The 19,076-nt window shown below is 31.9% G+C and overlaps 1 protein-coding gene across 4 annotated transcripts in view; it reads right to left on the reverse strand.

Moving 5' to 3' along the window:
- Positions 1–19,076, reverse strand: part of ZC2HC1A (zinc finger C2HC-type containing 1A) — a 45,773-nt gene that overhangs the window by 10,674 nt on the left and 16,023 nt on the right. For all 4 annotated transcript variants that reach the window (XM_031946234.1, XM_031946235.1, XM_031946236.1 and 1 more), the window contains exons 4-7: positions 17,274–17,415; positions 13,185–13,333; positions 9,531–9,630; positions 8,095–8,194 (exon numbers count right to left, since the gene is read on the reverse strand). In XM_031946234.1, coding sequence (XP_031802094.1) covers positions 8,095–8,194; positions 9,531–9,630; positions 13,185–13,333; positions 17,274–17,415 — 491 coding nt within the window. The remainder of the gene's footprint in view (positions 1–8,094; positions 8,195–9,530; positions 9,631–13,184; positions 13,334–17,273; positions 17,416–19,076) is intronic.

Consider the following 19,076-nt stretch of genomic DNA (forward strand, 5'->3'; position numbering starts at 1 on the left):
AAAAGTCAAGACTACAAAAAAGAATTTTGTTTTGTTTTGTTTTGTTTTTGCCTATGTTTCCCTGATTTTTTTCTGCAAAAGAGAATCAAAAAAGGAATGGGCCTTAATTTGGGCCAGAATGAGATGACGGCAACTAATAACAGAGAAAAGGGAAAATTGTTCAATCGTGTTTTTGTTATTGCTACTTAAAGAGAACAGCCTTAGAAAACAACTAGGCAAAAATGGCAAAAAAAAAAAAAAAAAAAAAAAAAAAAAAAGTTGGTAAGGAAGATCACTAAGGACTAAGTAATAGAGTACCTAATTTACCCTAAATGAATTTAAATAATTAGATTATACTCAATACAATCAGACAGATTTGGAAACAACTGAATGGTTAGACTTAAAAGAGTAAATAAATGACTGAAAATCAACATGGAAAGTCTGGTAGAATCTGAGATCTGTGGCTAGCCCTGTATAATTCAACATTTTCATTAATGACTTTAATGTCACAGATGACAAAATCATCGACTTTTAAAGATCATGCAAAACTGAGAAGAATATTTAATACAGTGAATGATAATCAGGATCCAAAATAGAACTTTGTGAAGGCATAAATAATTTTTACTAAAAGAGAATATACAATCTTGCCCATTCATATTTTCAACTCTATTGCTTTTTTTTCACTCCTTAAAAGCAACAGTAGCAGGTAAGGTACTGTGATTATAATAAGATCCATGGGGTCTTGGATAATACTTTTGATTATAAAAAGATGGGTAACACCCCCTTTCTGGGTAGCAAAAATATGAAAATCAATCATATGTATTACAAGGACAGCTGTGAATTCATATTTGAAAAGTTATTTTTGAAAGTTAAGTAACCTCTAACTACATAAGTATTTTATTTTATTTATGTATATATTTTATTATTGAACTTTATTACTGAAAATATCAAAATTACAAATTTAAAGATTATTTTTTTTAACTTGATAGTATTCTTGTAAGGTCATGTTTGTAACAGTAGTTTTCATTTAAAATTTAAATTTTCATTAAAATTTAAATTTTTCATTTAAAAGGACCTGAAACTAACTAAAGTCAACCAATGAGATTACAAGCAAGAAAAATGGTTACATGATACCTAGCAAAACAGGGTCACATGGTGATATCTTCAGGATATTTAAACATCTTATAAAATTTCATGGCATCTTTTTTGTGTTTCCATATGAGGCTGCCTGAAATATAAATATTCTAGAAAAAAACTTTTTCTTATAGTTCTTCTATCAATCTAAATAAGGAATAGCCTAAAGCATATTTCACTTTCTGATACACAGTACTGACTGTTAATCTCTACTAAAAGAAGTGAAGAAACAAAAAATACCTCTTCACACTCCAAGATGTTAGCAAGAATTAAAGGTTCAAAAAAAGAAACAAGTGTTTCACAAAATGGAAGTGTTCCACAGAAGAGAAAGAGAAGGGAAAGAACCATTAGGGCTTAAAAGCAGATTTGAGGGTCTACTAGGATAGGGTAGAGTTGGATACTCTAAAAAGAAGCTTCTGGTCTTTCCAAGAATAACATGGTAGAGTCATCTATTAGAGAAGAGATTTTCTAGTATGGGGTAATAGTAGTAGAGAATAGTATAGTTTAGTGACAGTGTATTTTCAGGGATATGTGAACCAGCTACTTTGTTGACAATAATAATAATGGGAGCTATTTTACCTTCACAGTAATATATCCAAGATATAACAGAGAATCTTCCAAACTATAAAAAATATAGATAAGAAAACACTTATCAACATAAAATGATTCACAGGGACAAAAAAATGATACTTCCAAAAGAAATTTTGAAAGTATCATCAATGATAAACTGAAGATAACTGGGCAATAGGTGTGGTTCTCACTTTTTTTGGCCAAAGGCAAGGAATATAGAAAAGAAAAATTAATTTAGGAAGTGTGAAGAAATCCAAGAAACTGAACAGGGAAGACTGATGAAAAGTATCTGTGCATCATTGTAGTGATTAGAGTTACCACCCTTACAATATTGCTATATAAATTGTTACAGTATACATATATATATATATATATATATATACACACACACATTCATACATACATACATACACACACACACACAGTATATATAGAAAGAGAAAGAGAGAGAAAAACAGAAATAATTTTTACACTAGATTATTCTGGACCAGCTGGCCAGAAAAAGCAAAGAAATAAATAAGCTTAGGAAATAGTATCATAACTCTGGAACAGAGGCATAGTAGTGATAGAGAATTTCAGTTATCAAGACATTTGCTGAACCTTTCTGCCAAAAATGGAGCAGCTAATAAATATTTGACTGCCTTAATAACAATTTTATTATTCAAAAAGTAGAAGACCAGCAAAAGGAATTTCAATTCTTTACCTAATTCTCACTGACAGGAAAGAAACAGTAGCCAGGGAGAAATAACTGGAAACTGATCAGAAGAAAACACTTCATCCTAGAATTTGTGATAAAGACGAGGAAATCTGAGCAATGTATGACTTGTATCCTAGATTTGGAGAGAGCAAATTTTAAAAGGTTCAAAGAAAAAAGTCAACAAGAGAGGCCAAGAATTTTTCAATGTGACTCAGTTTCTTCATTAGTAAAATGAAGATGATAACAATAACACCTACCTCCCAGGATTGCGTGAGGATCAAATGAGAAAACATTTGCAAAGGACCTTGAAAATCATAAACATTCTATTATAAATGCCAGTTAATAATACTATTATTTTCAATTCATTTTCTCTGCAAAAAAGAATGATCTTTACACTGGAAATGCAAAAGAAAAATGACTAACAAAGAGCTGACACCAAAGTTAAAGAATAAGAAAGCATATAGATGTTCTCTGACCAACATCTTTGGGCGCAAAAGAAATGGCAAATATGACTACTGAGATTCTTGTCAGTGAAACTGAGAGATTATGGAAAACAAGAGAGATATCACAAGACTGAAGAAATTCAAATGCTACTCTGAAGAATTGGGGAAGAAAAAATAGAGAACATGAAAACCATAGACCAACAAGCTTAGCTCCAATTTCTGGGAAAATTCTAGAACAGATCATTAAAGATCTGTTTGGCTAACACTGAGAAAAAGGAAGCAGTGATTACAAAATGCCAATGCTGCTTCATCAGAAACAGATCTTGCACAAGGCAAAACATTTATATAGTAACAATAACACTGTAAAAAATTTTGAAAGCCTTAAGAACTCTGATCAATGTAATGAATAATGATCCTAGATGAATGATGCCAGTCACCTCTTGTCAGAGAGATAATGGACTCAAGGTGCAGAATGAGACATTTTTTAACCATAGTCAATGCCATAATTTTATATTTGATTATGCATATATTTATTTTTTAAAGTTTTGTTTTTCTTTTTCTCTTTTTCCCTGGTGGGAGAGGAATGATGTGGAAAGACTGAGAGGAAAATCGGATTTTGTTTTATTGAAAAAAAAATTAATTTAAGAAAAAGGACAGAGTATGCCAGATTTTACTTCATTTCCCTTTTTGGAAAGATTATTAAATCAGAAAATGAGGAGAATAAAATGAGAACATAGTTTACTTAGATTTCAGCAGAGCTTTGACTAAAGTAGCTCATACTATTCTTTAATAGTAGAAAAATAGATACAAGTTACATACATTAGAAATGAAACATTTATTGAGCACCTACTATGTGCAGGCATTGTGCTAAGTATTTAGCAAATATCTATTATTTAATTCTCACAACAACCCTAGAAAAAGGTGTTACTTTTACCCCCTTTTTACAGTTGAGGACAAAGTAATCAGCAGGGTCACACATTTACTGAGAATGTGAAGCCAGCTATGATTCTTGGCCCAGCACCTAGCAACCTCAACATCTAACTCAGGGGTCCTCAAACTTTTTAAATAGGGGGTCAGTTCACTGTCCCTCAGACTGCTGGAGGGCCGGACTATAGTAAAAACAAAAACTTTGTTTTGTGAGCCTTTAAATAAAGAAACTTCATAGCCCTGGGTGAGGGGGATAATCGTCCTCAGCTGCCACATCTGGCTCGCGGGCCGTAGTTTGAGGACCCCTGATCTAGCTGCTTGATTGGATGATGAGACAGAACAATTGTTATTAGTTCAACATCAATGTAAAAATTCTTCAGGAGAACATTACAAAGATTTCTTCTTGGTCTCTCCAGCATTTAATATTGCTGATTATTTAATCCTCCTGAATATTTTCTACTCTCAGATTCTCCTTAGACTGTTCTCTCCTAGTCATCCTATCTCTGGCCACTCTTTCTCAGCCTCTTTTTTCTGGTTCTTCATCCATGTCATGCTCACCAAATGTGGATATTAGGAAAACTGAAACACATTGTTGGTGGAGTTGTGAACTAATCCAACCATTCTAGAGAACAATTTGGAACTACGCCTAAAGGGCAGAGTCTGTATCCGAAAAGATCATAAAAAAGAGAAAAGCACCCATATGTATAAAAATGTTTGCAGCAGCCTTTTTTGTAATGGCAAGGAACTGGAAACTGACAAGATGCCCATCAATTGGGAAATGGCTGAATAAGTTGTTGGTATAAGAAACGATCAGCAAGATGATTTCAGAAAGGCCTGGAGAGACAACTAATGCTGAGTGAAGTGAGTAGAACCAAAAGAACATTGTACACACTTAAGAACAAGATTATGACCAAGTATGATGGACGTGGCTCTTTTCAACAATGAGATAATTCAGGCCAATTCCAATAGATTTGTGATGGATAGAGACATGCATCCAGAGAGAGAACTATGGGGATTGAAAGTGGATCACAATTTAGTATTTTCATCTTTTTGTTGCTGTTGCTGCTGTTTGCTTGCTTTTTTTCTCATTTTTTCCTTTTTAAACTGATTTTTCTTGTGCAATAGCTAAATGTGAAAATTCGTTTAGAAGAATTGCACATGTTTAACCCATGTTGGATTACTTCTTGTATAGGGGAGGGTATGGGGGTAAGGGAGGGAGAAAATTTTGAAACACAAGGTTTGCAAGGGTGAATGTTGAAAATTATCTTTATATGTATTTTGAGCTATCATTAAAAAAAATTTCCAGTTACTCAACTATTTCCAGTCCTCCACTAAGACCTACATCATGTATTTGTATTCTGGACATATTTTGAAATGTCAAAGTACAAATAAGTGATAAAAATGCAAATAGGTGATGATAAGGGCCCTAATCACTGTTCCTCATTCTCCACTTAGCTACCTAAATGATTTTTCTAAAATTTAGGTCTGATCATATCACATAACCCCCCATCTTCCCCAACCTCTCCTACTCAATAAGTTCCAGTGGCTCATTACCTCCAAGATGAAATACAAATTCCTTTGTCATTCAAATAACTTTATATCCTAGCCTCCTCCTTTTCAGTCTTCTCTCATTTTATTCTCTCCTACTGAACATTTATATAACAATAACACTGCCTACAAAAATTCCTCCAATGATGTAATATATTCCCTCTCTTATCTCTGTGCTTTTGCAGTAGTAATTCCCCATGTCCTAGAATATTCTACCTTCTCACTTGTGCCTTTTGGCTTCTCCAACTTCCTTCCAACTCAGCTTCCTTTTGAAACTTATCTACAAGTCAGTATCTTTACGGCACACTGAACATTAAATTTCGTAGTCAGTTTAAAAAAAAAACTTGTTTGTTTAAAGTCTGATACAGAGAAGTTAAATTGCTCAAAATTGGTAATGTACAAAATCAATTATTTACACCTCTGTTAAGATAATGCATTAGGTGAATCCAATTTTCCTGTCGGATCTTATCTGTAACCATTTTAAAAATTCTTTGATCATATATTAGCTATAAAATGCACTTCCTTGGAAGGACTGTATTCTGATGTAATGTTATAAATTACCATCTGTACAGGGCTTCATAGAATAATAATAAAGTAGCATTTTATATAAGTTCTCAACATTATTTGATCTACAGAGTAAAGTTTTTAATACTGTGTTGTGGAAACACAAAGGAAACTACATATATTTTTTTTTCTTACAACTAAAATTAGAGATTTTTATCTTAACAGAGATGTGGAAAATTGATTTAAGTAAAATATTATTCATTTTGTTTGAAAAAAAAATGTGATTCTTAGGAAACAGTTTTACAAAATGTATTCAATTCAATTACCTAATTCAAATGCTGGCAATATTTCTCTTAAAAACCAAGGTTAAGTTCAGTTTATTTGAAAACTCTACATTTCAACCTACTTTAAAGATCCCCTAGGACAAATCATCATTTTTTATAATCAGGAAAATATTTTCCCCCGGGGTTTCTCACTGTACTGTATTGCACAGGCCCTTCAAACACCAACTACACATCTATCTATAGCTAATTCACATCCTCCAAGAGCAAAGATGATGAGTTTGTCAGTGACAAGTACTCCCATTAGTCTCCAAAGACATCAAATTACTTCAGTAGGGTTGGTCACTAAAATAAACTCTATATATGTCAGTGTTTAAACATTCACATGTTACTTTTCTACTTTTTTTTAAATTAGTTCAATAGCTATCCAGATAATATTTTTTAGTAACTTAAGTCTAAAAAAAGTTATAAATTTAATGACTGGATATCCAAATTTCCTATAGTTAACCCACAAATAATTATAGCAATGACTCTATTGTAAAACTACTTAAACTAGATTTTTAGTCCTTTTCCTATTAACAATCTGGGAACCCCAATCAATAAGAAATTATGACATTAAGTATATAATTGTAACCCACACCCAACTTAGCAGTACAAAATGAGGCAACAGAAAATCTGATTACCCATCTTATTCCATTCATCTCTTACTATATAATTCATATGCAAAGTAATCAGTAATTGATCAGTATGCCTATAAAATACCACTTAAAAAATCTTTAGTGGCTTCATTTTAAAATATTTGGTAGTACAAATAGCTAGATATTCATAAATAACTCCAAAATCTGTTTACAGCTGGTGGTTTGGTATTCTGAATGCCCTTCCTCTCCAAAACAAATGTTATAAATGGTGGCTTGGTTCTCAGCCAAGTCATCATCATCATCATCATCATCAAAACCATAGATAATATTTTTAAAATATCTAACATATTCCAGGTACTGCTCTAAGCACTTTACAAATAGTATTTAATTGATGCTTACAACCACCATGGAAGACAATTACTATTATTACCCTCATTTTATAACGAGGAAACAGCTAACAGAAATTTAGGTGACACAGCAAGTAAGTACCTGAGATCAGACTTGAAATCAAGTATTCCTGACTCCAGACTCAATGCTCTAACCACTATGCTACTTAACTGCCCTAACAAAAGCTTATTAAATCTATAATGAAGCTGAAACATAGTCTGAAAAGGACTATTTCATCAATACCTAAACATGCACTAGTTTACTTAATGGGAAAAATACATTCAAATGTCTAATTACATGCAACAAAACCAAGATAGAGAAAATAAGATATAGATAGACCACAAAGCACCAATAATTTCCTGACTAATTATATATGCATAAGAGATACTAATGCTCTACATTTGAAAAAAATGTACTTCACTGTATCTATTAACTCCACAGCTGTCTTGAAATAGGATATAAAAAGGCAATCCCCGTCTTTTGTCACTTATATTTTAAGAAAATTTAGAAATTAAACTGACATGTTGATCAACTTAACGAATGTCAGGCTCAAATGTGATAATGCGTAAAAAGGCTTTACAAACCTTAAAAGAGGATCATCACATTTTTTGTACAAGTCATAGGTAGGAATATTCATTTGAAAGCACCATATAACAATCTCTTAATTTTTGAGCTGTGAAAAAGGCCATAAGAACAGATTATATTTAAAATTGTTGGGGTAAAAAAAAACAAAAAAACAAAAAGCAAGAGCAAAAAGTATTTGCTTTCCTAAGCTATAGTTATGAATGAAATTTCCATAATGTTAACTTCATTTTCATTTAAAATAAATACAATGAAAGAAAAACTTCTAAAAACAAACACATCATTTATCTAAATCCGAATGCCTATAAGGGTTCTTATAAAGTAAAATGTATAAACACAAAATTTTAAACAAAACAATTTGAATGTCACAGCAATGAGATTAATTATTCTGAATACAAACTTACCCTGCATATGGAGCTGTTACTCCTTTATGAGAGGGAGATAAGTTCTGAAGTTTGCTTCCGAAAGAGCCACTGACAGAAGACCCTTTACTTGAAGGTGCAGCTTTCAATAAAAAGAATGGACATTATATTTACCAGAATTGTATGACAAACTGTTTTGCATCTCTTTAAAGACTGATGTGATAATAATTTCTGAGGTAAGAATAAAGCATAATTTTAATTACAGAAAAAAACTGCAACTTCAAGAAACATATAGAAGTCAAGAAAACAGCCTCCACAATGTCATAATTTTTGCTGGTTTTTTTGCTCAATTAAAAGACAGACGTGCTCACAAATATCCAAAATTAGATTAAAGAATTAAGCATTATCATATGGCTACATAACACAGTGAAAAAGACTTTTCAAGATAATGAAAAGTACCTTATGTTCTTAGATACAATAGACCTTTACAGGTGGTATCATGATCAAAAGAACAGGAACCACTGGGATTTTGTTGTTTTTGTTGCTCTAGACAAAAGGTAGCCATCAATAATAGCAGTAGTAAGAGCTAAAAAGCATTGTAATAGGGCTCTAAAATATGTAGTCATTGAGGCTAAATGGTCCTAAAAAACATAAACATATAAACTATAACAGACTACCTCTTTCCATAATCCTGACTCATTCTGACCCTGTACTCAAACATGTAAACTCTCATGGTTTCTGTTTGGATAGGACTCTGGGCTAATTATAGCAGCTTTGGTGTCAACACTTATTCCTAGGGTCCCCAATTAGCAATTCAAATCCTCATCAAATCTCTGGTTTCAATTAAGAAATTCCCACTCAGATATGGTATTGCCAAATGTTCCTGAGGATTTCCCCATAACATCTGACTTTGATTAGGGATACTACCTATAAGAATGCACCTTTCTACATCTGGTATTATCTACTCTCAATAAAGCTCATCTATAAAGTATAAAACTTCCCTGCTCAGTCTCCATTCTGAATGTGCAACTCCTCCCCACTGACACATATGACAACATATATGTCTCTCTTCCTCTCAGATGAGTGACTCTGGCCATATGAATGTGTGTGGCCAAATCTTTCTGTATTACCACATAATGAATGTATGCTTTGTTTATTTGCCACTTGTTGGATCATGTGTTTGTACAAATTTCCTATAAATCTTTTAATATGAATTTTTGTTCTAAACTAAGCCAAAAAGTCAAATATAGCAACATAACTGTGCAAAAATAGCAAAAATAACTGGTTGAAAAACCTGAAACATAACATTATTGAATGATATTTTACTTATCATAGATACATTATTTTTCTTCAAATCTCAGCAATTTTCAGTCAAACATGTTTTAGTTATTTTACTTTACTATAATATCACACTACCTTCATGTCTTATTCTGGTAACATATGTGGAAAATACCTTTTAAATTTATGGTACTTCATACCTATAAGAGACTTGCTGACACTACTTGGTTGTGGTAAACGTGAGGATGCTGAAGGCATTGTTGCTGGAGAATTTGTCTTTTTAAAGGCAGGAGGCTTGTACTAAAATAAGGAAAATAAAATAAATTAGAAACTTTTTGTGATAATTGGCCAAAATTCTTCTTGGAAAAATGTTCTCTTTTAATTGTATGTTATTTGGTTAGGTTTTGTATGTGTTTAAAAATATGCAATTTTACATACACATATTGTAAATATTAAACATGCAATTATATATAATTTTAAGAATAAATCATTTTAGAATACAGATAACAAGATAAACCCAATAGAAGCAAGCAGTAATAGAATCTTACTATACTTTAAAAACTAACATTCAACCAAATAGTATATCAGTGAGCCATCATATGAATGACTTTTTTGTTAAATAAATTCCAAGCTTCCATAAATCATGTATCTCAGAATCCCAAGCTCCCATAAATAACCTTATCCAAAAATGGTGATTTTAGCATTCCTATCAGTCTAGATTTGTCTGAATTCATAAAGTAATAGAAGAGAACATGTCTTCCCATGGATTTCTTCTTGAAAAAGAGATCTTATCACTACTATTACTAACTATATCAATAAGATAAGAAAAAATTAATTGAAAGAAAGAAAATAAGCAATGAGGAAATATAACTATAACCCTTTGCAAATTATATGATTGAACATTTAAAGAATTCTACAGAATCCATTAAAATCCATTTAAAAAAAACTAACTGAATATCTAACAACTTTAGCAAAGTTGCAGGATATAAAATGAATTCAAAAAAATCATCAGCTTTTCTATCTATTACCAACAAAACTCCATTTAAAATAATTGCAGACATTATAAAACACTTAGGAGTCTATCTGCCAAGACAAACTGAAGAACTATATGAACATAATACAAATTTCATACAAATAAAGACAAATCTAAATAATTGGAGAAATATTTATTGCTCATGGGTAGCTCAAACTAGCGAAGAATTATTTTACAGAGCTAGGAAAAATAATAACAAAACACATCTGGAAGAACAAAAGGTCAAAAAATCAAAAGAATCAATAAAAAATAACATAAAGGAAAGTGGTCTAGCTGTACCAAATTTCACATTACATCAAAGTGATAATCATCAAAACAATTTACTGTTGGCTTAGAAATAAAATGTCATATAATGGTAATACAGTTGGTGTTTCCTACTTTAAAATTATTAAGAGGCAAAGGCATTCTTATATAAACTTTAAAATTCTCTAAGGACTTAGCACAGGGCTCCTACACTTAGCAGATACTTAATATGAAGATTTGTTGTATTATATTAGGGAAACATTCGTTTAATTGTGCAACAAAATCCAATTTTCCATCTCTAACCACATAGATCTTTAATTTATATATACAAATTCTTTGTTTATATGCACTACCAAACTGGAGGCAAAAAAAAGGTCATGATCAGAGGTGTTAAAATAATGATATTTATAGCTGAAAAGAATCTTATAATTAAAATCCAATTAGATACAAAAAATAAGTCAGGTAGATATGAAAGTGATAGAACAATAGCAAGGTCAGAAAAAAAAAAAGTCTATTGATGGATCATGTATCAAAACTGACAAAAATTAAGTATACCTGGTTTCCTCATATATCAATCACCCAATTCTAAATTATCTAAATATATTTAAGTAGGTCATTTTTATGTAAATGGAATACTACATTTGTTTTGTCTCTATTTTGGAAGTTGTCCAAATGGCGTCTTTCCCCATAGAAACTCAATTATTTATGTAATTTATTTCTCTGATTGTGAATTTTTACTAAGTGGATTTTTTTCTCTTTTAAACAGGATAACCTGCTGGCATGTCTTCTGATATGAGTAAACTTATAAATCTCCCAAAAGGATTTTGTGCATAAATACTAGCAGAGATAGATCCCATTATTTTTCACTACTTCAACTGAAAGGACATTCAAATATACCTCAGGATATTTGGATATACATTTTTAATACTGAAAATTGCTTGAAAATTTTCAATATCAATGAAAACAAACAAATATTTAATTTTAAGACTATGTAGGCATTAAATTTAAATAGGTTTTACATACAATGTAACTAATATAAATATATCCTAAAATTCAACATTTACATAAATTTTCCATAAGTGATTATCTTATTGTAGTCTTCTCAGAGGATCAAAAGATGTAGAGGGGGGAAAAGGCCTTAGAAGACACATAGTCCAACAACCTTATATTAACCTATCAGGAAACTGAGGTCCTGACAGATTTTTGTGCCCAATGTCATACATTTAGTGACACTGAGCCAGGTTTCAAATCTAAATCTTCCAACTCCAAATCCAGTGTTGTTTCAACTGCACAAACCCTCTTTGAATGAATTATTAGGAATATCCAAAGTCTCTCCCAGCACTTTACCACTCACATAGAACAAAAGCAAAGTCAAAAGCATATTCTCTGTTAAAGAAGAGCAGAATTTATGGGAAAAGAAAATGTAAGACCAGAGGATCATAATTCTGAGGATAAAGGGCTTTCTAGGCCATGTAGTCTGAACTGCTTATTTTATAGATAAGGCAAATGAGGCCAAAAAAGTGAATCTGCTCAAGGTTGAAAAGGTAGTCAGCTTCAGAGCCAGTACTTTTTTCATTATTACCAAGTACACTGAAGTTAAAAAAAAAAAAAAAAGAAAAGAAAAGAAAAGAAAAAACTGGTGGAGGGGGATGGTGAGTAAAGAAAATTGGCAAGGAAGGCAATAATTTAGGGAGAGAAGGGAAAAGAAGTTGGGTATGACTATTAAGTTATTCAAAAAGAGGAAAAAAAAGGAAGCTGGGTCAATTTAAACTGTCAATTTAAAAGCTGAACATAGGGAATCAAGCTGTAGAGGGATAAAGATGTAAAAAAGTAAGTAAATAATAGCACATGGAATACTGTTTTCAGTTTGGGGTACCACATTTTAAAAAGAAAAGGGAGATAAGTCAAAGAACTTTCAGAGGAGAACAACCAGAATGTGAAATATCAATAGAAAAAAAAAAAAAGGACTCATTCTTAATCCTGGAGACAAGGCTCAAAAGACACTTGACTGTGAAGAAGAAAGTAGATGTATTATTTGATCTCAAAAGACTAAACTAAGAGTAATGAATGGAAGCTGTAAAGAGACAATTTCAGATTTGCTGTCAGGAAAAGCTTCCTACATCTTAGAGCTACCTCCAACTACAATGGGCTGCTCAAAAGAGAATGAGTTCTTCCTTACCAGATGACCCCTTGTTAGATGTGTTGTAGTAAAAAGCTTTATCAGCTAAATACTTACTTTATTACCATCTCTTTCAACTCTGAAATTATTATTCTGTGAACATTTCATTTTTTTTTAACATCTGTTTCTCTTAATCATTTTTCCCCCTTACAACTCAACACTTATCATTTTAAATATCAGACTTTTGGAGTTGAAAGGATCCTTAGAAATCCTTAGATCCCAGGCCACTGCTACTTCTCCTAGTACTTCCTGCTACTTCCTATAATACCAATCTTTTAAAAATTAATTTCATTTCTAAACACCAGGTAAAGTGCTCTCTGGAATATAAACTTACTAGTTTGAATTCTATGAAGTCTTTCCTATCTGTCCCCAGAAATGATTTAACATACATCATTTTACCTGTGTTCGAGAAGTTGACTTTCCTTTAGTATCAGTAGAAAATTTGCCTTTGTTACTAATACGAGCAGCTTGTTCCTTACAGAAATTAATATGTCTGTCAGCTGCATTTTCATTGAATCTCCTCTGGCAATATGGACACTGAATGTAATCTAAAAGAGATACAAATACAAAAACAGATTAGCGGTATGTGAAATGAGTCTTAAATCATAGCAAATATATATATATATATATATATATATATATATATATATATATATATATATATATATATATATATTTGTGTATACACACACACACACACACACATATGTAAAGAGCCGAAACTCTTAAATGGTGTGCCTGAATCAGACAACCAAGCACTTAAGGCTAATTATCTATTGGACAATAACTCGATTAGCATATGCTTGGAAAAATGGCCCTTCTCACGATTCTGTGCTGGCTCAATCTTTTGATATATACAGATAATCGTAGGAAGGATTAGAGGGTGGAGTGAGATGAGCCAGACTCACTTGGTCACAGGACAGAGAGGAAAAAAGTGTGGAGATTCTGAACTCCAGATCCTTGGCAAAACTCCTGGCAGTTTTGTCCACCTCCTTCACTTCTTCCCTTAAAGACCAAGAACTTTTGCTTATCCTGATTCTGGCGGCAATTGGGGTTAGGTGACTTGCCCAGGTCACACAGCCAGTAAGTTTCTAGACTCAGGTCCTCCTAACTTCAGGGCCAGTGCAATATCCACTGAGCCATCTAACTGCCCCAAAGTATTATATTTTTAAAATAAGGGCCTGAATATGGCACAGCTTAGTATTTCAACAGGAAAAAATATTTTAAATAAAAAGTTTTCTCAACATCTCAACAAAAAGAGTTTTTCCCACATTATTTTTCTCCTTCAAAGAGTCCAAAGGCATATTCTCAAAATATCCTTCCTCTGCAGAATAGGCCTAGTGTCCCTAATAATGAAAAGACTGCCTTCAATAGGCCTCAAGATGTGTCAGTTCTTCTTATGCCTCTGGCATTGAAAGGATGTTAAAAATATTAATAGCCTAGATGTATTTAGCAAGTAATAATTTATAAAGTTCTTTATATACATTATTTCATTGAGTCTTATGGCACTTTCACGAAAATGTCAGTCCAAGTATTAGCATCATCTATCTCTAGATGAGGAAGCAGATTCAAAGGACTTGCCTGAGGTCATCTTTGCTAATCAATGGCTAAAGTCAAGATTTAAACCCAAGTGTTTTGACAATTTTAATCACTTTTAAAGCATCAGGGAAGTAAGGAACTAACTTTGTGGAGGTTCAAGAAAAAGAAAAAAACTTAAGTCCTAAACTATCCAAGTCCTCTAGATACCCAGGCTAAGTGGCATTCTTAGAAGCACAAATAGCCCATGTGCAAATAAAATTATTTTAAGTAAACATTTACTATGTACCAACTTTACTTATTTTTTTTCATCTTGTATTTACTAGTTCTTAATTCCCTGCTTAGGGCTCAAATTTGAGAAGTCTAACTGACAATCTCTGTCTCAGTCTTCCTAATCTCTCACCAGCCCCTTAGATAAATATATAGCATCTACTGGTTTCTAACTAATGTCTGCCATCTGAACTGGAAACACTATTAACACGTCTGGTGAGTAAAGCTGTAGTTCCTACCCCCAATAACATAAGACAACTTGTTCACACCACCTACAGTATTGATTAATGAACTATTTAGAAAGAAACAAGTCAAACTATAGCTTTCTACAACCTACCATCCTCAAACTGAGGATGACTCAGACTGAATAAATCAATTTTATTATGACACCAGATTTCCTATCAAAGGTAACCAGTCCATCTTTTCCATTGCTGACTTGCAGTTTAATAATTAAATGCATACTTCCTTTCAAAAATATATAATGAATTTCAAACCACAGAATCCTTCCTTAATTCTTAGGATCTATAGATTTATAGTGCTTTGTACTACTGGCCCTGTAGCCAAATAGTACCTAAGAAGCTAGGTGACTGCTAAGCCTAAATCATAATAATAAAAGCTAACATTTATATAGCATATTAAGAGTTGGAAAAAATAGACACACATTATCTGCTTTGACCTCCAACTTTGTGAGAAAACAACTTCAAATATTATCCTCATGTTATAGATGATAAGCTGAAGTTCAAAAGCTTCCCAAGGAACTTAACCAATTTAACAAACCTAATTTTAAAGGTGGAATTCAGAGCCCAGTGTATCCTGGCTCCACATCCAATACTTTTTCCATATCATATTATCTTTCAGGTTACTGACCACAATCACTACATCTCTGCATATCCTTGTAGGTCAGAGGATGACTATCAACTTTCACAATGGATAACACGATTAGAAACTGAAACAACAGTTTCAACAACAACAAAAACTTCTAATAAAGTAAGGCCTGATATCCTTTTGAGTGAAGTTTCCTAACTTCATGAGGATCATAAATCAAGTCTTTCAGGAGTCATGGGCCAAAAGGCACAAGCGGCAACATTTCCCCTGTTCTGAAAACAAAACTACCAGTAACAGGTGATAGGAGAAAAAAATTGCAGTTTAATTTCCAAAAGCAAGGAAAACGTAGGACCTATGGATTAGAAAGAAGACTTATGGCTCAACTATAAATGAGAAATAACCAATAACCTCAACTACACTTTCCACCTAACCTAATCATTCCTTCTGCCTCCAGATTACTTCTTATCAATTCTGATGCTCTGGATAGAAGGAACACTAAGCAAAAGTGCCTAGACCCCCAGAATTGCCATTATTACAGAACATCTTTGAGGAGCAGATCTAAGTATCATATACATTCATAAGAATTAACACTACTGCCCATTAAATAAACAATTATCACATGCTGGGCCTACATGCTCCTAAATCTGGAATCTGTTAGCAGTGTCTTTGTGCCTTTGAGCCCTTGATTGAATTCCCTAGACTATCCCTGAACTTTGCTCCTGTTCTCCTAAATGGCTCTTTATGGTAATTTAGCTTTTTAAATTTAACTAATCCCTAATAGAACCCTGAAATCCTGCTCAAGATTCCTGGATATGGACACCTCCATACCCATGCTTGAACATAGCATATAACTAGTTTAAACACATAGCAAATTTCAGACCTCTTCAGTTAATTTAGATTCTCTGAAAGAGAAGCTATTAGAAAGAACTAGGCCAGAAGATAAACCACTATATAGACAAGTCAAATTTTTAAAAACAAATTTGCTATGTTGAGATGCCTACTCAAGTAAACAAAGAGAAACCTCATTTTAATGGCATGTTTATATCCTTCAAGTATCACACATACTATGTGATTTCTGTCAAGAAATTGTATAAAATATATATATTATATCTAGGATATACTGTGACCTATTTAACATGTATAGGACTGCTTACCATCTGGGGGAAGAGGTGGAGGGAGGGAAGGGAAAAATCGGAACAGAAGTGAGTGCAACAGATAATGTTGTAAAAAATTACCCTGGCATGGGTTCTGTCAAGAAAAAGTTATTTAAAGAAAAAAAAAAGAAATTGTATAAACTTTAATTTTATTAAAGAACACAAGCTACATGTCTATTTCATTGTGGAAGATAAATAAAATGTGGGCTATTAACACTTCAAACTAAAGTATTACACTAATAAATTCTCTCATCACAAATGTAATTTTTCCCTGATGTTTTTAACTTCAGAAATAAAATTAAAATACACCTTTTCAGTATTAGACAATACTAAAACAATGAAGCCTGAACATATATAATTAATCAATCATATTTTAGATAAAATAATTTAAAAACTGAATTTTAAAAATAATTCTAAAATTGAAGCAATTTCAAAATGAGCTCTATTACATGGAAAGTTAAAATCAAAATGCTGAAATTATAAAACGGTACACTTTCCCCCCTTTCACATCTTCATATTCACATATTCATAGATGAATCATATCTATGCTATAACTCAGGTTGTTTCTTTTGAGCTAAAAATTATAATTTATCAGTCTATGATCATCCTATTTACAAGGTAACAGCATTAAACATGTATATGAGTATCATTTAAAACTCCCATCATAATTACATATCTCATCAATACATATACATGTGTATACCAGGATCATATGAAGGTGGAGGTGGTGGTGGAAGTTTGCCACCCTCTTTAAGTGCCTGATCAAGTCCTTTAGCTGCCCTTATGGTGGCAATGAATTCTTCATGTTTTCTTCTCCAGTTGGACTGTTTCTTTGGAGGTTCTGGCTAGAAAGAAATTTTTCAAAAAAATATTTTTCAAAAAGAAATAATTCTGCACAATGAAATAAAAATAATTTCATTTTACTTTCAACATTATACATTTCAAAAGTTTTCATAGTTTATAAGGAAAAAAACCTTTAAATAGAACATTATATAGGATGTTCCAAAATTCTCAGTAGTTTTAAGCTCATTCTAATAAATTGAAACTCCACTGAGATTTGTGACATCCTGTATATAAATATATGTGTATATATGTGTGTGTGTGTGTGTGTATATATATATAATGTTAGGGTAGGATTTTATCCAATCTTACATTCAAAAATGAATATAATGTAATTTATATAATTCACAAGAGACCAAATTAAAAAAGTTTCTGAAAACCAGTATCATTTGGCTGAAACATCAACATCTAATATAAAGAATTATATATTTATATGCATCCACCTTTATACATATGTATATACAGAGAGAGAGCTAATGACACTTTTTTTTCCAAATCAAAAGGCAAATTCTTTGGAAAAGTTTGGGTCATTTTAATAAACAATCTTACAAATATTAAAGTATAGGCAATCAAACTTTTTGTTCAATTCATGTTTTTGTTATTAAGTTTATTCCATACTATTTAATGATGTTGCCTTTACCAAGCATTCAAAGTGTTCTGCTGCCTTCTCAATTAAAGAGGACAACTGTACATGAATAAATGGGCTTTACTCTACCATAGCCAAGGCTTCAAGGAACTTACTTAATCTAAAAGGAGAAACTGTTGGTTTATTATTTTTAGCAACTGAACATAGCAATAGGTTAATGTGTGCTGATAAAATAAATTAACAGGATTGTGCCCTTAATGGTTTCTTAATTCATTCCCCTCTGCATGAGTAAATATTAGAAGAAGAAAAAGTTGAGCTCTAGATAGTGAAAGAAACTAGGTATATTTACTTCTCTCTCTGACCCTCCTCCCCAACTGATTCTTTTACCACATTATTAACATGCTTAAGAAAACTTATAAAAACAATTGTTTAGGAAAAGATGTATCAAAGCAAGTACAATTTGTTCATTTTTTTTTTTTTGCTTCATTATAGTTGTTAACCATTTCTTAAGATAAAACTTAAAGAAATTTAAACCTATTATTATGCTTGGCTATGGCTGGTATAACAATAATATTATTAGATGGAAATTACAAAAGTGGCAACTTCAATCATGAAGTTTCCTAACAATTAGAACTATTCCAAAATACAATAAAGTGTTTTGTTGGTAAGTAAATTTTCCATTATGAGATGTACTCAACCAGAGGAACATAAATTTAATATGCCACATTAATAATAAAAAATACAATTATTTAAATTGGTGGAAACTTTTGACAAAACAAATTTCTAGTAAGAAAGCAGAAGAATATGCATAAGAATAAAAACATTATTCCTTAATATGGTTAATCATATCTATCAAAAACCAAGGTCCAGAATTGTAATGAAGAAATCCCAAACCAAAATTTTTTTAATCTAAACTTGATTTGTCAAATATTCTGATCATTGTATTTCAAATAATTTATTTCCTTTGTAATTTTATCTATTTTATTTCATGCAATTAAAAACACTCTTAAAAGGTCTATAGAATTCATTAGATCACCAAAGGGATCCACAACATAAAAAATGGTTAAAATGTTCTATTCC

This window comes from Sarcophilus harrisii, chromosome 1, assembly GCF_902635505.1.
Source record: "Sarcophilus harrisii chromosome 1, mSarHar1.11, whole genome shotgun sequence".
Taxonomy (NCBI): Eukaryota; Metazoa; Chordata; class Mammalia; order Dasyuromorphia; family Dasyuridae; genus Sarcophilus; species Sarcophilus harrisii.